A 22,694-nucleotide genomic window follows, 5' to 3' on the forward strand; every position below is an offset into this window, starting at 1 on the left:
TCTAAAACATCAACATGTTTAGTCCATCAAAAGCCTTTATCAAAACACCTCTGCTCCATCAATCAACAAAAACTTTCCCGCATTGTGTGGGTACTAAAAGAAATTTGGGTGAGGAGGACCCGTGTTATATATATATATATATATATATATATATATATATATATATATATATATATATATATATATATATATATATATATATAGTAGTGCGAAATAATAAATTAATGAATTAATAAAAACATTAAACTATGTATTCCAACTCCATCAATACTCAGATCCCCCTGTTTAAATGTCAGGAACACAGCTGGACTTGAATCAAATTCCAGTCATACCTATATAATATTTCTGTCAGTGCAGAGAGAAAATCTGGGCCTCATAGACTGTTGCCCTATATCTTCCCATGCAGGCAAGCAAGCTCCAAAGCATTGCCTCCAAGCGTTACAGTGCAGACTGCTGTAGTGATGCCGCTACGGGGTAATTAGGCCATCTAGACAGTCCCTTCATCCAGCAATGATCTCAGCAGTATCAACTAAATACTTTCTGACCACAAAATAATAACAATAATAATAATAATAAAGAATGCTCCCAGCGTGCAGAGTGGATGGGACACATTTATACAGGAGTGATGAGCGCAGCAGTGATGTGCAGCTGGTTGGAGATGAAAAGTTATAACACCGAAAGACGGCGATCAATCGAAGGCGACTAGCGTGGAAAAAAAAAATATGTTTGGAGTATCAGCGCACAAGCATTAATTTCTCCTCTAAATGAAACCTCCGTATAAGTGTCATTTGCTTAAATTTTGCTGCTTTGCCTTTAAACTTAGATTTGAGTGGCTAAAGTGCGCGCGCACACACACAGAGGCGGTTTGACTGGCTCTGTCTGTGTTTGTCCTTCATTACATCTCTGCTGCAAACTATAAATACCAGCCCTGCACTGAGCCACATAGACACATACTGTATGATTTTTTGTTGTTGTTGTTTCTCGCCCCTGAACGCCATCACGCTCAGGGGCGCACAAATTTATCAGTGTAACCCCTGGAATATTTTTTTTTCACATATTCTCCCAGAATATATTTGATAACAACAGGCCTCACACTTATTAATTACTATACGGGAATCAGCTGTAATTGGTTTAGTTGAGACAACCAGCAGTTAGGGATTGAATTATCCAAATTCAGCTGCTGACTGGCTCTTCAAATTTCACCCCCCCCCCCCCCCCCCTTTATTTTGTGTGTGTGTGTTGTAAATGACTTTTGCTGTGAGGCATTTGAGAAACTAGTTCTACCTGTTTAAGATCAAATTAGGGTAAAATTCCAATTTTGTATTTTTAAGGTATCCATGCAAATTGCAGGCCCGGTATCGGTGTAAACAAAGGCAAACAATGGGATTTCGAGTTTCTTTAACACCCCGATTCTATTTAAAACACGCTCTAATTACGGGCCTTTCGATCCTCCTCATCTCCTGCTAATAACGAGCACAAATTTCCACCATTGTCACCGATATGACTATTTCTAATGCGTTTGTCTCACCGTCAAAAACCTGTTTTCATTCAGCCCGGCCCCGATAAATTTATTAAATAACATTAGCATTAATGACACACGCGAGGGGCTTCCTTTTCGCTAATGCCAATGAATGCCGTTTTAATACGATTGTTTTCCCCTTAAAGTGACTATTTATGCTAGTCCCCCCCCCTCACCACCACCACCTCACATCCACCATAGCAGGAGCAGCCGGGTAGTCTCTCTCCTTTATGAGTGAGCTATTGTGCCTGAGGACAGGATCCCACACACAATCTGAGGACTGAGCCAACAAAAACAGGGCCTGACAGACAATGCCTCGCTTCACCTGCTCCAGCACTGTGCATCGCAATTATGCCAAGGACATGTACAGTTAGGTTTCATTCACCCTCCTGCAAAACAACTGCCTCAGAATTAAACTGAGGCCCGAAAATCATGCAGATAATAAATACGACTGCCGAGGAGACCGGGGAGAAGAGAAAGAGGGGAAGGAGGGGAAGGGTGGGGTGGGCGGGAGAACGGTGGGGTGTGGGGTGCCATATCTCCCAGTGTTACAATATTTTAAACTGCATGGTTACCAGACAGTGAAATGGGGAAAAGCAAGAAACAATACGAGAATGCATATATCACCAGACTGATTCACGCCGCAGACGAGATTGATTCGGAACTATAGGTGCCAGGCCATCAGCACACAATCAAACGCAGCTTAAATGTTATGCAATGGGCCGCTCTGCGCAGCTCATGCAACAACAACACAAAAAAAAGAAAGAAAAGGGGGGGGGGGGGGGAGCATAGCGCCAGATTTGCCATCACAAAGTACGAAAATAAATACATAAATAAATAAATACAAATTTAAAAATGGCCACATTTTCAGAACCACAGTCACAAAATCAGGCGAAATTGTAGTTTAGAGCTGGACACTCGTTGTTAAAAAGTGAAAAAAGTGTTACGGTTATGCCACGGAATAGACACATGTGAAAAAAAATAAATACAAATCCACCACACTGAGCTCTCTGATTGTTCATTGATTACACTGAGAGGCGAAACAACATAACAAATATTTGATGCGTGTCTTTGAATAAAGATCCGGCACAGAATCAACGAAGAAGAGCCGAATATAGCCTATAACAACAAAACATTGCACACCAGGCCTATATACATCTCAGAGGGTTTTAGCTGGAGGGGTGGCGCTGCACACTTCAAACGCGAATATATCCATTGTTGTGAGCCATTTGGCCTGCATAAGATCCTGTGCTCTGAACTAGGGAGTTTAAAGTAAGAATTTTTTTTATTATACTTGAGGGAAACAGTGAGTTCAGCTGCTTATTGCAAGGAGCAATCGTCAGGGGAGACTTAAACTCAATTACTGTAGCCGTTCAGAATAGGGGGGAAAATACCAAGACAAAAAAATCGTGAAGAAGAAAAAAAAACACCCGGGTATATCAAGCAGTGAATAAAAAATTAAAAGATATTAATAAAATCGAGATGAAGCGTATCAAATATTTATTTTTTTCTGGGCAACAAAGGACTATAATACATTGACAGGCATAGGAACTATTGCCAGCACAGGTCTATACAATACAGCTAAAACCGCCTCCAATTTTCGGACATTATCGGACATAACAAGATATCAGGTGGTCCCCAAAAAAAATGTTTTTGAATGTCTTCGAACATTGAAAAAAAGACAATATTCCATTTATTGCTTTTATGCTGCTTCAAGGAGAGAACAAGAGGTGGGAACGTATTTCTGATTGGCACAACACATAAAAGCTCGTATAAAAACGAAAAATAGAAACACACACGCACACACACACACACAAGAACATTTCTCCTCGGGGGGTGGGGTGGGGGTGGGGGGTGGGGGCTCACTTATGCTCTGTCTGAAATAAAATTTAAAGAAAAAAACTGAATAAGGATGATATATAGAGAGAAAATTGGAAGTTTATTTCTATTAAATTTGTTCACTTGCTTCAATGTCGCCTCAACATGCTACAAGAGGGCTGAGTTGAAATATCCCAGAGAAATGAAAAATTACCCCAAACTTCTGTTTTTCTAAGAACCATAAAATCACATGAAGAACTAACCGAATATTCAAACCCACTAAAACAGGAGGCACCAGATAAATAAAAAAAAAAGAAGTTTCAACAGACGCACCATATTTACAATTCCCATTAAATTACACATAAATAAATATATACATACATGAACACTGATTCCCTTATATAACCGTGAATCGTGTTGAAATTCAAAAAAGTTCAAGTTGGTCGCTTGGACAGAGAGAGAGAGAGAGTGAGAGAGAGAGAGACAGAGTCTACAACTGAAGTCATGGCATGGAGATCTGTGGGATTTCTCGTTGTTTTTCAAGTTTACTATTCACAATACTGATAAGAATTCGTCCTCTTTTAGCTTCTTCTTCTTTTTTTCTTTGTCACAATCGTAAAATTGAGATATAGAGGGGTCGCTGGATTTCAGTCCATCCGTTGCAGCTCATAAAAAATAAGGGGAGTACATAAAAAGTCCTCTGGGTGAGGCAATACAGCTTTTCCTCGCCCTGGAGCTGTTCCTCTGCAGCTTTTTTCTCCTCTTTTCTTTCTTTTTTTATTTTTTAAATAACATTTCATATGGTTCAGGTGATGGAAGAAGATTCTTGCGACTTTTCTTTTTTTTCCCTCCCCCTGCTCCTGAATCCAAAGTGGGATGTAAAAACAAAACAAAACAAAAACAAAAAACATGTAAAACCGCGCAAGATCAGGAAGTGGCACGTTTAACTTTATCAATAATATTTATAAGGTATTTATAATATTTATATTGGATGGTTGGGGGCAGAGGGGCGCCGGGGCGGAAGGGTGTGGGGTCGGTGCAGAAGAAGGGCCCCTGCGTGGGGGGGCCGGTTTGGCCCTCCGTGAAGATGGGATGGAGAGAGAGAGAGAAAAAAGATCACTTTCTGTGCTTCTCGTCTTTGTCTCCGCCTTTAGTGCCGTTATCTGAGTGACTGTTGGGGTTGTTGTTGAGGTACATTTTGTCCATGGCTTTGATAGCCTCGGTCAAATAGTTCTGCAGGGCCGTGATGGCCGCGCACAGTGCAGGGGTTCCGAAACCGTGCGAAATTAGACTGAAGTGGGTCAAACAGCTTTGAATTCCCGGTTCAAGAATGGGCTGTGGCCGCGAGTTTCCCAACGGCGAGCGGTCCTGGGACAGCAGGTCTGTGAACTCTTTGCAGACTTGCCTAAAATCAGAGAGACAGGAGGTGTTAATGACCGAGACAGAAAATCCCTGCATGCAAATTTAATGTTTCAATAATACAAGAAAAAGAGGCTAAATTCAAATGGACACAGTGCAAAACGAAATGCCCCCGCGGGAGTGCTGGGTTGTAAATCCTAAACTTGCTTAAAGCGAGTCAAAAGTATCCGGCTGGAGCTTAAAAGAGAAACTTATTTCATCACATTCTCATATCTGCGTGGAAAAATTTGTTGTGTGAGCCCGTGTTTCCTTCGCTTCGTTTCCAAAAATAACATTTGGAGAAAGAAAATGTCCTGGAGCTACAAACAGGTGACAGTTAATCTCTTAGCTGCAATATTTTACTTTAAAATATAAATAATCATTTTTAAAAATCATAATACACGAGCCAACTACACAAGGAAAGATCTGCTAATATAATGAACTTCTTCTTTTTTTCTTTTTTCTTTTTTTGCAGCGTCAACTCTGAACTTTAGTCGCTGATTATCAAACAGGAAAGACAAAGAAAGAAGAAATGAAAAAAAAAAAGAAATTCCTGCTTTCATCCTTTTATTTTCATCATTTAAAACTAACGATTTAGCAATATATGACATTAAAGTATTAAATACATATATTCCTTTTAGGGGGGCACCAGCATTAAGGGTGGATTAACACAGATACACACACCATATCATGCCACTTGTATATTAACATTAAAAAAAAAAAGCCTATAATAAGCAGTTATGGCTAACAGCTGTTTGATTATAGCAGCCTATCATCAATATTAAATGCTGCCTCTGCTTTTCTTTGCCCTGTAAGGACTTCCCATGTTTTAGTTAATGCATAAACACCAACAGTGTGCTGGATGAAAACCAGCTATGTGTCAGTGTCACTGAAATCTCACAGTAAACAAAATGCTGCTGCACGAGTGGATGAGGCGAAAGGCCCATATTGAACAGCGGTATATTTAGCAAGCCTTGTAATTATAATTTATGATATCATATAGAGGCACCTGCTTAAATAATAATAATAAAGGAAAACAAGGAAGTGAATTAAGTCTATGATTAAAACAGGTGAGAAGCGTGAGAAGTTTATTAATTAATTAATTATTAATTAATTGTTACTCGGTAACACTAGCCCGATATGTATGAGGCAAACGCGTTGTTTATTTATTTTATTTTTTTATCATGGTCACGTGTCTGACGTAGCGTACTCTAATTAAAAAATAGAAAATAAAATAATGCAAAATAAATTATTCAGCCTGTGAAAACTGCGTAAAAAAGCAGCACTTTGATCAAATTCTGTGCTGGCACAGAGCGGCATGCATTTGGTGTGACATGGTGAAATGTGATAATAGCACTTACTTCGTGGCCAACAGCATGTTTTTTCTTTGGACTTGTTCGTTTGGGTCGGAATGCTGACGGTTTACATATTCAGCTACTGCCTTGGCTGGAAACTCGGTCTCGCATACATAACCGAAATCCCTGGCAAGATGCACCGCTTCGCCTGAGAACGAAAAGAAATGAGGTTGAATATGTTTGCCCATAAAGCATGGTTACATCAAGCATAGACAAGTTCACACTCTCTGCCCGAACACAGCGTCCAGTCTGTGCGTTCAGACGGCAGGGTTAAGGCACCTGTGCGTTCCCAACAGCGTCAGTGATGATGATGATGCTGATGACGACATAATAATAATAATAATAATAATATTCATAATGATAATGAAGCTGGCCCTGCGAGCAGTCAGTGCACCCCGTCTTTCCGTCACACCGTGGGAACACTTAAGAGATGGAGGAGAACCTTTAAGTGGAGGTGAAGTATAGACGGAGCGTCATGCTCGACACCATGTCATTGATTACCAATGCCTGCGCATTATTGAAAGTCCAGCACATCACAGCAATTTTAAAAGGCTACACCTAAATCTCACTTTGCCTTTGCAAACTTCACTTATGAGACTTTCTGCTTTAATTCCGTCCCAAGCTCGCCTCTCTTGTTGGTGGATTTTTTTTCCAAGTCTTTGGTTTTAATTTCCTGAAGCAGTTGAGTTTTTACTGCGGGGCTTCCTGCCCATAAGCCTCTGCTCCGGAAGAACGCATGCGCCAATTAGCATCAAAGCTCAAGTCCGGTAAGCTATTTTCCATAAAATGGAGCGGATCGTAAACAATGACAGCACAGAAAACCCACTGTCCCTTCAATAAATAACCGGCTGTCTCAGTCCCCCCCCCCCCCCCCCCTTCTCTGTCATCCACCACCCCAACCCCCCACGTGCCACCACCCTCTTATTACCCACAATCAAACATTTCTCCAGGCTCATTACAATACAGCACCAAATTTCTACGAAACACAATGAATATTGCATTCGGTGCTCCTCTGCAATAATGATTAACGGGGACCAATGAAGCATCGCAGGCTTTCACCTTTGGAAACCAGCAGCACACCAAATACCACTGCACTGAATAATAAGGTTCAACTCTGCTAGCAGAATGGATTTATCCAGTCGCGCAAAAGGCATCTTTTCTGCGCACAATAATTGACTAATTTATTTTGTAATAGGCCCAAAACATATAGCTCCCAATAGGTCAGCGCCACGCCATTTGCATGCAATAAAAATCCCACCGAAAGCCAAAGCATGGCAAGCTATTAACGAAAGAATTAAGTCACCATTAAAAATCAGCTCTGTACTGTTATATCCAGACTATATTAACGTTTGAAACAATGCAGGGTTAATAAATCAATCGACTTCTCATCCATGAGGTGAAACAGCTCAGCGGTGTCCAATAAACAAGCAGCACTCAATAATTAACTGGACTTCAACACAAATTAATCCAGTGTATAAACTAGGCCAGCCGTGGACCTGCAAGTGTGCTCCTGAAAGCGAAGGCCAACGCTGCAAAGCCACTAGAATTACCAGCACCATTCTCACTATATATACATATATATGTGTGTGTGTGTGTGTGTGTGCGTGTGTGTTTCTCTTCTCACACACACTCGCAGACATACACACACACATCCTTCATGCTTTATTACTTGCGAGGCAAAGTCGGTCCACATTACACGGATGAGCGCATATGCTGATTTCCAACACAGAGAAAGAAAGAAAGAAAGAGAGAAAGGAGAGAAAAAACCTAGTTTGCAAGCACCTGGTATCGCGGGAGCAACAAGAGTGGGAACGTAATTTACGGTATCCGACTTACCTTCGACTAGTGACGTCAACAAAGTTACGTTGGCTGCCTTGCGTCTGCCCGCAGGTAGATTCAAACCGATTTTATCCAGCTTCTCCCTTAAGCTTCTTCCTCCGTTCTTAGACTTGGCCCTGTGACAGTAACACAAAGCAGAAAAACTCATTGTAGTGTTGCTCATGTGAAGGAATTTGTATAAGGGAGGCTAATATATGAGCAAGAATATTTTCTTTGAATATATATATATATATATATATATATATATATATATATATATATATATATATATATATATATATATATATATATATATATATATATATATATAAAGGTAATGATTAATGCATAACTATTAATGATTGACTGTATATATGTTTTGGCTAATTTAACAGTGGTTGTGATTTAAAGTCGGACGTGAACTTCCCCCTCCTCCACATATCTGATAGCTACAAACAATAAATAATACTAAAGGAGCCCCCTCCGCCTTTTTTTCTACCAGCAAATACTGTACAAACTGAATAAATAAAGTCCTACTTAATAGGCAGCGCTATTACTGGCTGTGTGTCTGCAGCACTTCTGTAGACAGTTCACTGGAGACCAATGTTTTCATGTGTAATGCCTTCAGTGGGCCTATAGAGCGGAGCTTGAAACAGACTAGGCCTACATTAATTTGGGAGAGAGAGAAAGAGAGAGAGATACCCAGTACGCTTGGGAAGTTGATATGGAATTTAACAGACCCCCCTGCTTTAAATGCAGGAGCTAGGTGTCATGGTTGGTCGATTTTAATTATTCTTGGTACAGAGGAGAGAGAGAGAGCGAGAATGGGAAAGCAAGAGCGAAAGGGAGAGATGCACGCTCGCTGAAAGAAATGATTGGAGTAGAGCGAGTTTCATACGCACGCGCACAAACCCACAGGTAAAGAGGGAGTAGAGAGAGGAGATTTTTTTTTCAGCCTCCCAGTCAAACTCACCTCCTCAGCACCCCGCCCAGCAGAGAGGCGTTGAGGCACTCGGGCGGCGAGAGGCGTCTCTGCACCTCTGCCACCGTGACCTTGTACTTTGATGTGGAGCTGAGAAGGGACAGGCGACCCGGAACTGAGCAGAACACCTCGTTGGGGTTAACCACCCCTCCGAAAAGACCGTCCTTATTTACTGGGATTGCGGAGACGTTGTTGTTCTTGGATAAAGACACTGGACCTATAGCCAGGGAGGAAGAGAGGGAGAGAGAGGGGGATGGCGGGATGGAGAGAAGGAAGGAGGGAGGGATTGCGGGGTGAGAGAGAAAGAGAGAGAGAGACCGTGCTCAGTGAATTTCATGCAATGCAGAGCCTTAACTAAATGAGAAGGGGGGTGGAGGTTAGGCCCCGGAATTGGAGTTTAGCACAACATGTGTACATGTTCGGTAAGACTGGCAAATGATAATAATAATAATAATAATAATAATAATAATAATAATAATAATAATAATAATAATAATAATAATAATAATATATTGCAGAATCAGTAAAATCAGCACTATGAGACCTGATTTCCGTTCAAATATACCTGCCTGAAAGCCAGAATACTTCCGCTCGTCTGTGCTCTTTTGTTTTTTTATTATTTTTATTATTATTATCACTTAAAAAAACACCACTCAATGACATTATGTAGACAACTATGCAGCAGACAATGAGAAATAAAAGGATGTGTGCGCCCTACACAGCATCTCCGCACAAAGCAACCATACCAACCGAGAGATTCTGTAAAGTCTACCTATTTTGACATATCCTGGGTATCCAGCAAAACACCGTACCCCGTGTGTGATTTCACCATGGGTGGGGGGGATAGTGGGGTAGGGGTGTGTGTGTGTATGTGGAGGGGGGGCTCAGCAGTGCTGGGCTTTACACCGTTTTGGTGTGCAGTAACCGGAGACAAAGGGGACTGTGCGCCTTTGGATAGATCACTTGTGACATTAATGGCTCAAGGGAGCCTAATAGAGACAATAGGAGTTAAACGAACTCTTGAGATTACTAATATAAGAAGCCAATTATCATGTTGATGTGCAGATAGACAGACTAAAAAAGAAAGAATGGTTAAAAAGATTTTAAAAAAAGAAAGAAAGAAAGAAAGAAAGAAAGAAAGAAGTAAAAAACGAAAAAAGGAAGGGAAGAAATGGGGAAGCAAAATCACTCCATATCTTATCCAGCGAGTTCTAATTTGACCTGACAAAACCTTTTTAAACATGGCCACGAAAAGAATGGGACTTCCTCGTGTTGTGTCAAGTAATACAATTCACTGAATTTTAACAGCAAATAAACACGACGGACTGAAGCAGCAGCAGCACAATCCAACAACCTTCACCAAAGTAGCCTAAATATATATTTAAACAATTGCATTTCACCATATTAAACATCCAGCCAAGTGATTTTATTTTTTTCCCAAGCCTAGTTTTGATTCACTGAATGACAGACTATCATCCTACACACAGCAGGCCTGTGCTCCATCCAGCGGTACCAACTCCCATTTTAGATTTGACCACGCTACGTGATTGCAGCTATTGGCTTCCTGAAGTGCCAGGATCGTCTATGAGGCCTGTATCTTTGACCATCAATAGCACGCGGGCCTACAAAGCCCACCAGCTCTACTCATCTCCCCGCTGCGCTGAAACGCTGACAGTAAATTCCATCAGCGAGGAAAAAAAAAGGTGCAGCCAGTTTGACGCACTTGGAAACCATGTAATGAAAAATAGGCTACTGCGTATTAGGATCAGTCAGGCATTACCGCATTGCATCGAGCTCTCTCGAGCAGAATAGTGAATGGCGTTTGTGCGTGTATGCGAGTGTGTGTGTGTTGCTTAGTGGTGTGCAGCTTGAAGAAACATGCATGGTACTGTATCTCGGAGGAAATTGCTTACCTTTTTTAATTACAGTCTGGTCGGGGATGTGAATTCCTTGATCCTCAACAGGCTATGACACAAATGCAAAAAAAAGTATACGTTTAAGCACAAAGGCAGGAAAGAGAAGGAAAAACCTAATAATGTCAGCCTCGGTCCTGCGTACGTAAACGCACCTCAGGATGCGGTGCAGGAACAAAGCCTGACACAATTAGCAGCCAGAATCACCCAACATGGAGGCTCCCGAGGCCCCATACCTGTTATTATTGTCCATGGTGTTTTCGACCGGTTACACTGATTAGATGAAAAACGCAGACTTAAATAACGAAGCTGTGTCGCCCCATAATCCTGACCTAATTTCGCCTTCAGATTGGCTGTACTCACAAGGAAACTTCTAATCTAGATTGGATAGTAATTACGGCGGCGCTGCCTATTAAAGGCCTATGAACTAATTAGCGAATTATTGGTGTTTGTTTCTGATTTTTTTGTGTAATGTTCTTATTATAAATGGAGTTTATTGACAAATGTAAAAGCTCGTCCATCACAGACCTTCAGTAAAACGTCTGTCTGAGCTCCGTGCAGCAAAGTAAAATTCTCCTTAATGTGCATGCAGTACACTCTCATGTCATTGTTCTCAAATAAGCGTCGGCTTCGTTTTTTTTTATTTTGTTTTAAACAGAGAAATTAAATAAAAAGCAAACGACACGAAAGAAAATGAATCGTGAAAATAGAGATATCTATTATTTTCATGTATTTCATGCCTTTTTACTTTCAGATGTCGAACAAAAGCCATGTGTCGACGAGCAGCATTATGAATGGTTTTTAAAATATATTTCATGACAGAAATAAATTGCAAATCAGTGCTGCTTTGTCTTAAAACACCTTGACGATACTGAAAAAAAATCCACGCATTTATTTGTTTTGTATATTTTAAGAGCTATAATGAGCTCCCCGAACCTAATTTACTGCGTGTCAGTCGTGTTTGTATCAGCGAATATTAATACGATAAACATGATACAGTCACAGCACTGCTATGACTAGTACCTGATTTCTTAAAGGCGGGGTGACAGAACAAATTTCATTATTTATTTAAATAAAAAATACACACACACCCTCACTCTTACAGGTAATAGCGGGTTGGCACCCGTGGTGCTCGAACTCTTAATGACAGCATTATTCCTTTTCTTTCTTTCATTTTTTTTCTTTCTATTTTCATTTCTTAAATGGAGTAATTCCACAGAAAGAGAAAGCCAGGTAAACGCTGCCTCACCTGCACGTCTTCTAAAGATTGGTGTATTCCATGGATAGGGATAGAGTCCGACAATCCCGTATCGATGCCGTGGCCGGATGGCAGGAGCACTTCCCTGCGATACTCCCGGCACAACTGGTGGGGCAGGCTGCGGTGCTGATGCAGCAGGCCGCTCTCCTGACCCTGCCTCTGGCCCGGCCAGCCCGGGTGCTGTGGCTGCGGTTGGGCGTGCAGGGAGTTGAGGGAGTATGGGTCGTTGACGTGCGAGTAAGGGTCCTGAGACTGCGGGTAGATGGGCTGGTAGGGTGGGGGAAAGTACGGAGGCTGGAAGTCCGAGTTCGGTGTGTGGGAGAGCGGAGGGGCGCTCGTGTAGGGACTCTGGCCCACGCTGCCCAGCTGAGGTAGCCTGGCTGTCCCATTGCTGGTGCCGTCGTGACGATCCTGGCAGGTAAGGAAAGAAGGAAAAGAGCGTTTTAGCCTGAATACGTTCAAAATAAAAATAAAAAGAAAGGACGCGGTCATAAATTAGCGAAACGTCCGTCTATATTTTTACACGTGAATGCTCTGCGGGCATTATCAAATATGCCCCTGAGTGGATGACACGATTAGCTCAAGTGTGGAATCTGTGTTGAATTATTCCAGTTAATTGAGGGAAAGGGATTTTTTAAACAACAAAAAAACAACAACACCCACAACACATCCGCAAAGTTTTGGGAATTGAAAATAACCTGACAGCACATGAGCAAAATAAATAATAATTTTTAAAAAATCCAGAAAATGAAACGGCATTAAATAGGAAAGTCCTGACATTTTTTTAAATTGTTATTTGCAGGACGCTCAGCTGATTTTTCAAGCATGCACGCTTTGGAAAAAAAAATTAAAGTATAAAAAAAAAGAAGAAGAAAATCTCGTAGGCAAACAAGCAAAGAAAGAAAGTATCTGATAGTGGGAGACTCCAGCAACTTACCATCGGGGAAAAACTGTGCACTAACATCTGTAAGGATTTATGGTGCGACTCAATAATAATAAAAAATGATTATTATAGTAATCAGTTCACAAAAACACGGAGTCTTTGGGGGGCGGGGGGAAGAGCAAAAGGAATTAACCAGCAAAACCCAAAAAAGAAAAAAGAAAAAAAAGAACAAGGCCCCCGAAAAAACTCTTCTCTCCTGCAAAGATCACGATGGCCCCGGCGATCAGATATGTGCCTCGGTAGCAGGACGATAATCCATCAGAAATAAACGGTTAGATCCCAGCTGCCCTTCATTTGCTTCTAACAATGCAGATATTCGGCGGTGCTGGCCGATCGAGGTTGAAAAGTTTCTCTTGGTAAACCCTCTTTTCCCCCCTGTTCTCCGGGCTTCTATCACAGTGCTACCGTCCCTTCGCTCGAGCTCATATTAGCCCCAAAAAAGAGCCGCTTCTTCGTCTCCCTCTCGGACTCCTACCAGAACGCATTCATTACAATTAATACCACAGGAATACTTAATAACAAGGAAAGAATAGACGGAAATCTGGCGTGAAGCGGAGGACGCAACTCAAGGCAGGAGTCTGCGCTTAAATGACGTCCATTGAAAGGAGGAATCAGTATATCTAATCAGAGATGGGGAGAGAGAGAGGGGGAGTGAGAGAGAAAGAGGGAGTGAGAGAGTGTGCGGAGAGAGGCACACACAAAAAGAGGGACATTCACCTCGTCTGACGAATCAGAGAGAGAGGGAGGAGGAGGAGGGGGGCATTTTAAAAGAGTCCCAGGCCAAAGCGCAAAAGTGAAAGAAAGACAGGAATGGGAAGGGAGGTGGACCACAGACAGGAATGAAGAAGCCAGGGAAGGAAACAATGTGCACCTCTGAACTGGGTGAAAATCCAGCAGACGACGCTATGGGCATTCCAGCCGGCTCATTTCTACCGCTTGTCCCTTTGTTTTCCACCTCAGACTCCGACAGCGAGCTGTCCTCCATGGTTCTCTCTCACTCTCTCTCTCTCTCTCTCTCTCTCTCTCTCTGCCTCTCCCGTCTCCGTCGAATTAATCCACCGATCCGTCCTCGACTCCAAAAAACCCAGAGTCACGCCGACTTTAACTTTAACGTTGACCCGGAAAGATGGAGCAAAATAAAATTCCCACAGTGTGAGACAGGGCCGCTGGATCCTGCGCTCTGTAACTTTTGCGCGCGGCTTGAAATAGCTCCACTCCCCTTCCTGCCTAATCATGCACTTTAAAATTACGAAACAGCACTTACTGGGGCCTCGGCTGGACCGCGACTGCAAATGTTATTTATCTGTTTATGTATTTCTTGTTTTTGCCTCGATACCAGCGGAGGAAACGAACCGTTTGTCTGTAAATTAAAAGAATCCATTTAACACGACCGCGGAGGTGCCACTTTCTTTCTTTCTGCTTTTTTGCTTTCTTGCTCCCGTCCTTCTCTATCCTCACAGGACGCGGGCGAAAACACGTCCGACTGGCTTCTCCACTCCTTAAACAAGCCACCGGTATTACTGCCAAACTTCGTCTGTGTCCACAACAACAACAATCACTCAGTGTATGCACTTCACATATACACGCACACGCAGAATTTAACGGCTTCTGCAGTGATAGAAAAACCTGAAGAGTCCAAGAGCTTGTAACTGAAGCGCAAAATGAACCAGGCAGTGCCAGCACTCACACTGCTTTAAAATACTATTTTTTTTAATTTAATGCATGGTAAGTGTATATTAATGCTTTAATGTTTTCACGTGCAATATAATTTTTTTGTCATATTTATTTTATTTTTAATGTAAGTTTTAAATTGGAAAATGTTGTGATTTTTATGCAGCCAGACGATATTAAAAGCAGCTTTCTATTATTATTATTATTATTATTATTATTATTATTATTATTATTATTATTATTACATTACTTAACAAAAGCCATAAGATGCAGTCTATTCATCTTGCAGTTAAATATGTTCTCTAACAGCTGTCAAAAGAATCTCACAGCTGGATCAAAACAATTTTAAAAAGCAGCCATAAAATAATTACTGAATGTTTAAAAATAATAATAATATAACAACAACAAATTTAGTAAATTAAAAACGAGCCTCTTACCTCGCAGTCTTCATATTTAATGTTATCAGTTAATTTCCAGAGCATTTTCATGGGTTGTTGAGGTGGATATTGAGTATAGGTATCGCCTTAGCCTTGTTTTCACTCAGTGAATTGTGCTCCCCGCTCAGAAAAACTACTTTTATTGAAGCTGTGGGTTGGTTGTCTGTCTTGCGCTCTGAGGTCTCCCTCTAATGGTGGAAGTGAAGGGCTGGATCAGCTCTGTAATAACACTGGCACCGGGCCTCATTAGCATATCAACAGCCGTTTGATTCCCCCCATCTGCTCACACAACACCAATGGACAGCATTACAGGTGAAGACTAAAAAAGCAACAAGATGCTACACACGGTTATTATTTCTACTGTTCAATGAGGTATGTGTGTGTGTGTGTGTGTGTGTGTGTGTGTGTGTGTGTGTGTTTTTTTTTTTTTATTGAGAGGAAGGGAGGGTACGGTCATGCATGGGGACCTGCTTGCACCTGGGACACTTTCTACAATCATTTTGATTTCATATTTGGGAGGATGGAAAAGTGCACATCCTAAAGAATCCTTCAGAAATTGTGTATTTTTAACAAATTGTCAAATATATTTTTCTGTGACTTTTTTTTGTCTAAACTGAACTCCCTTCTATCCACCTCTTGATAACTTTAAATTTGATGTAAAAACAGCCCATCACACACACCGTGGGGCCAACCGATTTTTTTTTGTCTGCAAAAAAAACCAAACCAAAAAAAAAAAACCCTCCCAAAGTGTTATTTTAATCCTATTGAGACCTCGAGAGGCCATTCTTTCAGTGTGATGTTAAAAAGGGTGAGTTATTCAAAGCCGCTCTACAGGTCCACTGGCTACCTGTAAGGTTGGCAGGGCTTGTGAGGGAGTTGAGGAAGGGGGAGGGAGGTGGGGTTGGTGTCAATAATTAACACAACAACGTGGCCTTGTTTCATTTGAATGAGCGGCTGGGGGAGCCTGGCTCTGTCCTGTCGCCGGTTGAGCCTTCACCTCACCAGGTCGTGGGTCAGCAGACAGGTCCACGGCGCTTCAAGGCGTTGTCCCCCTTTTAAAAGCCTGTTTGGTATTTTTGGTGGGACGGAGACCCCTCCATCCCCCACTTCTTTTTTTTTTGTAACAAACAGTTGTTATTAATGAACGTGGAGCGGCTGTCAACGACAGCAATGCATCCGTGTAAAAGAGACCTGGCCTGCTCGCCTGAAACTGGAGTGTTTCTCTTCCACCAAACATCTCAGGTCTTCTCTTAAATCCCCAACGCATCCACAAGTCGAGGCCATACTTTTGAGTCAAGCCCAGATCGTTTTTTTAAAATGAGACTGTACAGAAAGTCCACTGTGACATGCTCACGCCATGCAAAATTGGAACAGCTGCAAAGCACATGAAAAGTTTATCATTGTTATTCTTTGTTTTTGTTTTTTCTACTTGAAAGCCTAACTACACAGCCCGTGCTCGATGCACGGGCTGTGTTTTCTAATCGCTCCACCTCTAACAAAGCACCTCAAGTCTGTTTCCATACATGTCTAACTTATGATGAAACAAATGTGGATTTCACAGTGTGTCTGAAACGCGCACGATGTCCTTGCAACAAACGATCCATACCTTCAGACTTTCAGAATAAAAACAACAACAACAAAAAAATATGGTTAATTCCATATTTCAGGCTATAGCTCCCCGCAAAAGACTCCAAAATATCTCCAGTGTGATCAAATCCAGGAGCCTCTACAGAACTGTGCTGCCTCTCTTTACTACAGGATTTCATAGCGTCCGTGCAGCCTCATCCAACAAGTCGATACTTTGACTGTTTTTATGTATTTTCCCACCCTTTTTGCAGCCGTTTTCTTTTTCTTAAGGTAAACAATACATACCTGCCATTCCATCATTTTGCCCATAATTGACATTCTTTATCCTCTGCTTCCTTTGGCGGTTTGTTTTGGTCCGATCCGACGGCGCGTCTATTTCATTAAGCCTTCGTTCGCAAAAGTAAACCTTTACCTGGGCCGGAATCGCTTCACCTGGCCATATGTGGAGCCACCTGGCGACGCATGCGCACTGCTCCGGGTGTGGACCGGAGAGTGGCGAGCACCTGGGAAGAAAAAAGAAACAGCTTGTCTGTGTCTGTGTGTCGAATAGGTCTGAGCTGTCACAGTTAATTAGTTTTTAAAACAACAGCGTTCACAAGTGACGAGCTGAAAGTATGGATATTATTTAGGCTATTTAACGTGATTGATGCAGACACAACACACCCCAACAAATACATACATCTGTAATAATATATTTTTAAAGATCAAGACCATTTCATGTTTTGACAACAAAAAGAGGATTTTATATGATTTTTCATCAAATAATAATTTGGTTTATTGTGCGTGCAAACAGTGTGATTAACTAAGATGTGCTTTTTAAAATAATAATAGTAATAAAGGTTCCATATGAGAAAATATGGGAAACTGCTTGGGACAAAGCGAATGTAAATATATATATATATATAATTATAAAGGTTATATTTGTCTTCACCTGGCATAAAACTAAAAAGGACATATCTGTTAACCTTTCCGTTCCTTTTCTTCTCTGATTTGTCTTGCTTGGTAGAAAACATGAATTGTCAGTGCAAATGAAACTGTGTCAAGTTAAAAAACTTGAAGGTTAACTGCCAACATCATTACACAGAAAGCTACCATACTATTGTGAGAGTCATTATTTATTTATCCACTGTTTATTTCTAATACATACTTATGTAGACCCCTCGGGCCAAGAGCGAATGAGCAACCCCCCCCCCCCCCCCCTCCCCCTCCCCGTGGTACACACGCACACATGAGAAACGCGCACACACGCACACAGAAAGCAGAGCAACACGTGCGCTGACGTGGGTGACAATGGCCAAATCTTTTGTCCAAAACCCCTTTTTCCTCTTTGAAGTAATACGCATCACACACACATACACACACACGTAGGCAAACTGGCTGCTATGGACGTAGTCGCGGGGGCACTTCGCTGGCAGATAGCGTCATTGATCTACCTTTCACTATATCATATCACACACATAAAGACAGCGTGTTATAAGCGTTAAGTGTAACACTGGTGCTGGTGGACAAACTTTTAACGGGGGAAGAAAAATACAATTAATTTTGCTTTAACCCCATTTTTGTTTTTTGTTTTTTGTATTTTTCTAAATTGCAAAATTCCACACGGAGACTATAGATTTTTGTGGCGTTAATATTTTAAACGAGCCTTCATCTTTGACTTCAAAGGCGAACACATTTTAACTGCACACACAATACCTGCAGCTATATAGACCTTACCAGGCCTGGACAAAGGAGAGGAAGGTGGGGAGGGGGAATCAGAAATATTGTTTGGGGCTCTGCGCAAGGGAGGAGTGAAGTTTTAAAGCAGAGCTGTCTGAGAGTAGGTTACTCTTGTTCTGCAGCGGGGTCCCTTTTGAATATCTAGCCGGTCTAGGGCTTAGTTTCAACCAGCAGCACACAGCACCGGGCCTCCGGCAATGTTCCCCAACCGCCAGCTGTGTTTAAAAGGCGATAGCCACGACTGCGCCTCAGGCATCTTGTACATTTTATTATTATCATTATTGTTATTACTATTATTATTAGTTGTAGTAGTAGTAGTGGTGGTAGTAGTATTGCTATAATCATTATTGTTATTATCAAGTGTACCTAAATACACAGACAGATCTTGGTGCGTATTTTACGCGTCCTTCTCTCATTGCTAGAAATGGCAGAAAGACTTCCTCCTTCTTCTTCTTCTCCGTCTTCTTCTTCTTTAAAAAAGGCTGATCAAAGACAGGAGCACTTTTTCCTATCCCCCAAACGTTATGAAGTTATGAAGTTGGTAAATAATTTCGTAGAAATGCTGAGTTTGCAACAAATATTCTTTTCCCACAGCCACGCTCTAGCTCCTGCTGGATGTGTCCTACTGGCGAAGATCTCCAAGCTTGGTTATATTCATAAAAATTCGTGATTTATTTATCTATTTATATTTTTCAATTGAGACGGTTTCGGGCCCAACGTTAGAAAGGCTGCTCTCTAAACAAGATAACTTGTGTTATAGCGCCACCTTGCTTTTGGATAAGAGCGAGGAAGCGCGGCTGGTGGATTGAAGTCAATATGCAGGTAATTGAAACCAAATGAGAATGTGTGAGCAGGGAGCATTCCAGGAAGTAAATCTGCAGAGCCGATGCCAGTCAGAAACACAGGTGCTTTAAAGGAAAGGCTACATGAAATTGCACGAATTGTGAGGAATACAAACGTTTGCAAATATTACAAATGCATTTCTAACAAGCAATACGCTGAGTGCCTGTGTTCACCTGTGTTTCTTCTTTTAATTTCGTTGTACCTGTGACAATGACAAAAAAGTTTCTGATTCTGATTCCGATTAACCTTAATCAGTCTGTCAAGCTTAAACTTGATCATTTTAGTCACCCAACAGAAGACACCATTTTTTTTCCGGATGCATGCAAATCAAAGTACATGCCTATTTGAAAAAAAAAGCTCTTGTTGTGAGGGGTGTAGTTTGAACTTGAAACACAACATAATCCTGTGGCGCCATCTAGTGGCCGTCAATGATCATAAAATAGCTCCGAGTGGCGTTGGGGTTACTCAATTGAGCGCATTCAGTGGTTGACATGATACGACGACGTTAAGTAAGCAGGACTCGGTTTATTATGGAGAGTACAGGACAATAAATCGTCAGTAGTGATTCCGCAGAGAAAATAGTTAAATAGCTTTTAAGTGTCATCGGTCGTGTTTGTTTGCAACGATAAACGATAATAAAAAAAACAGAATAATAATAATAATAATAATAATAATAATTATTATTATTATTATTATTATTATTATTATTATTATTATTATTATTATTATTATTATTATTATTATTATTATTATTATGCGCAGCCGTATGTGTTTCACAACATAAAGAGATCTGCTCAGAACTGTAAGCCTACGTATGCGGCATCCGCGAGCGCATAACGTACAGTGCAGCAATAAATTGTGCTCGGTGGAGAACAAGCTGCAGTTGGTAGGTACCACACTGTTTATGTCAGTGGCAGACAGAGGACAAACTGAACGACTAAGGTTGTAAGTCGGATTGTTATTTTAATTCAGCTTCCACAGTCGACAGTGTCAGTGTTTTAGAGTGCTGCTTAAGATTTAATCTACTTTCAAAGTTTACGGGGTGACTGTTAACAGTGGTTTCGGCGATATTGTGTAACTTCTGAGTGTGTGGTGCAGCAGTGATGCTAGTTTGTGCTAAGGCTCAGTAAAGCAGTCTGGCTTATCTACTAAGCCAGACACACACACGCCCCTTTTTTCTTTAACGACTTCTGATCAAAAGCTGACAAACTATGGCTGCGGTGTGTGACAGCGGGAACATTCCTACAATGTTTTCACTTTTTCTGTTGGTTCCGTTAATGCTCAGTGACAGCTCTGTGTTGCAGGACTCGGACAGCTCCATAAGTATTTTTACACCAGTAGGTCAAATTAGATTCACACCAGGAGGAGGTTTTAATTGAATAATCGATGTGCAACGCCAATAATGTGTTTGTTGACTCTCATAACTTCACGCTGTGGTCCTGACAGGTGTCCAACATGACTGTGGATTGGGTAGGATATGGATACGCCACGCTTGTAGCATCTGGAGGAGTCATTGGTTACGTGAAAGCAGGTATGTGTTACCTAAAATACTTAAGTTAAATAATCACATTTCTGTAACAGCAAGTGTTACTATTGGTGCTGTTGTCTCGTTGGTTTATATTTTCCTAGGTTCTGACCTCCTGTATGTTTGTTCTGTCAGGCAGTGTTCCCTCCCTAGCTGCTGGGCTGCTGTTTGGGGGCTTTGCAGGTTTTGGAGCTTACCAGGTCTCAAATGATCCTAAAAATGTTTGGGTGTCACTAGGTTAGTAAACTTTTTTTTTCTTTCCTCAGCTTATGAAAAACATCATGTCAGAAAAAGCTGTAAAGTTTGAACACTGCTGTGCCATTTAAGCCGCAGTCTTGAATGTTAATTGAATAACTCTATTATGCCTTATGACCAAAAAAATACACTCAAAATGTTTAGTATGTGGACCCACATACTAAACTGCACACAGCAGCTGTATGTTCTGCATGTAAGTAAATGGTTTCTGAATATCTAATGTCTTCATTGCAAGTGCCTTCACTAACCTTTTCCGTCTCCTGCTGTCTGCCAGCTGCATCAGGAGCACTGACTGGTATCATGGGGAAGCGGTTTTATGGATCGAGGAAGTTCATGCCAGCTGGTCTGATGGCTGTAGCAAGGTCTGGTACAAGTCCAATCAGCCATTACTTGTTATCAAGTACCACAGATGAGGACAGTATTATTCCAAATATCTTAGTTTGATTTTGGGATATTATTTTACTTACTTTGCACACAGAAACAAAATTATTTCACAAAAAACAAAAACTACCATGGCCAAACGATTATTATTTCTATTTTTATATTATTATTTATAATATTTTGATTATTATAAATATTTCTTAGTCCGAAACCAGGGTTCTACCGATTGTCCTCTTTAAGACCATAATTTCAGACTTGTTTGAGTCATTCACTTGTGTCTCAGCAGTTGTTCTGGGGGTCTTTAGATACAGCTTGCTAGTTTTCTTCCCAGAGTCTTTGAAATCGTTCGCTTCCTACCTCTGCCAGGCTTGTTCTGCCTTGTGTGGCTCTTTCTGAATTTCTTGATGAGATTTCTCATGCCAGTTCTTGACATTTGATAACTTTGTGTATCCGTCGCCTACTTTTTGAGCATTAACAACTTTTTTTTTTCTTTTCTTTTTTTTTTTTTGCAAGTTTAAACTGATTTCTTTTGTTTTTGGTACGATGCTCTCTCAAGTGACAGCTCAAACCGTTGGAAGTTTTTATACTGTGTAAATAAAAAGACAACCTTCAGTTTTAACTTGATATTTTTCCAGTCTTTGAGCATTACAGAGTTAAAGCATGTCATTGCACATGTCAGTTGTCAGGGGGAGCATTAATATTGACCTGGTAACTTTTATTTTTTTCTGAAATAATTCTGTTATTGTGTGCTAATAGAAATAATTTATGGTTTCTAAAGAAGGCTAGTATATTTAGAAATGCTATGTTAATAAATCCCTTGCTCCATTTACAAAAAAAATTATCACAAAAAACGTTTAATATCATCGAGGCACTAATAATTTTGTCCTCACTTCTATTTATATATTACATTGTAGCCAAGAAAGCCACATTTTACAGGGGATTTTATTCCCCCCCTTCCAGTAATCTGTATTCTTTTTTACTGTATACTTTGGCTCTTTGAATGAGGTCTAATGTAATCCTTTTGTTTCAGTGCTCTGATGGTGGGGAAGCTTAGCTTGGCGTTGCTCCAGAAACCTGTACAGTCCTGATGAAGTTAATATGTTGAAATATCAGTTCCCATCAGCTCCTGTGGCTCTTTTCAGAAGCACCCTCTCAGCATTTGCCATTTATGCCCAGAATCATGTCCTTTTGTTTAAAAAAAAAAAAAGTGTAGATTTATGCAATAAATGTACCCTCTTGTTTATATAGTAAATAGTTGTCTTTTTTCAGTGA

At 41.0% G+C, this 22,694-nt stretch overlaps 2 protein-coding genes across 9 annotated transcripts; one reads left to right on the plus strand and one right to left on the minus strand.

The window, feature by feature from the left end:
• Positions 1-3,002: 3,002 nt before the first annotated feature.
• On the minus strand, positions 3,003-17,128 carry tfap2a (transcription factor AP-2 alpha). 4 transcript variants are annotated; one of them, XM_086305940.1, is made up of 7 exons: positions 16,985-17,128; positions 12,053-12,472; positions 10,804-10,855; positions 8,882-9,107; positions 7,927-8,045; positions 6,097-6,238; positions 3,003-4,742 (listed from the first exon to the last, which is right to left on the minus strand). In XM_086305940.1, exons 1-7 carry the CDS (start codon positions 17,015-17,017, stop codon positions 4,454-4,456), a joined length of 1,281 nt encoding a protein of 426 aa, XP_086162066.1. In that variant the 5' UTR covers positions 17,018-17,128; the 3' UTR covers positions 3,003-4,453. The 4 variants fall into 4 exon arrangements, with proteins under 4 accessions (XP_086162066.1, XP_086162065.1, XP_086162064.1 ...); XM_086305939.1 differs by lacking the exon at positions 16,985-17,128 and adding an exon at positions 15,113-15,329; XM_086305938.1 differs by lacking the exon at positions 16,985-17,128 and adding an exon at positions 13,876-14,582.
• Positions 17,129-19,748: 2,620 nt separating this feature from the next.
• On the plus strand, positions 19,749-22,674 carry tmem14ca (transmembrane protein 14Ca). Of its 5 annotated transcripts, none has more exons than XM_086305960.1 (5): positions 19,749-19,770; positions 20,708-20,792; positions 20,922-21,023; positions 21,316-21,403; positions 22,453-22,674. In XM_086305960.1, exons 2-5 carry the CDS (start codon positions 20,717-20,719, stop codon positions 22,508-22,510), a joined length of 324 nt encoding a protein of 107 aa, XP_086162086.1. In that variant the 5' UTR covers positions 19,749-19,770; positions 20,708-20,716; the 3' UTR covers positions 22,511-22,674. The 5 variants fall into 5 exon arrangements, with proteins under 5 accessions (XP_086162086.1, XP_086162082.1, XP_086162084.1 ...); XM_086305956.1 differs by lacking the exon at positions 19,749-19,770 and adding an exon at positions 20,084-20,147; XM_086305958.1 differs by lacking the exon at positions 19,749-19,770 and adding an exon at positions 20,117-20,206.
• The last annotated feature ends 20 nt before the right edge of the window (positions 22,675-22,694 follow it).

Source organism: Aulonocara sp. 'chitande type north' Nkhata Bay, linkage group LG9 (genome assembly GCF_057382095.1).
Source record: "Aulonocara sp. 'chitande type north' Nkhata Bay isolate Kocher_YH1m ecotype deep benthic linkage group LG9, A_spYH_male_GT1.1, whole genome shotgun sequence".
Lineage (NCBI taxonomy): Eukaryota > Metazoa > Chordata > Actinopteri > Cichliformes > Cichlidae > Aulonocara > Aulonocara sp. 'chitande type north' Nkhata Bay.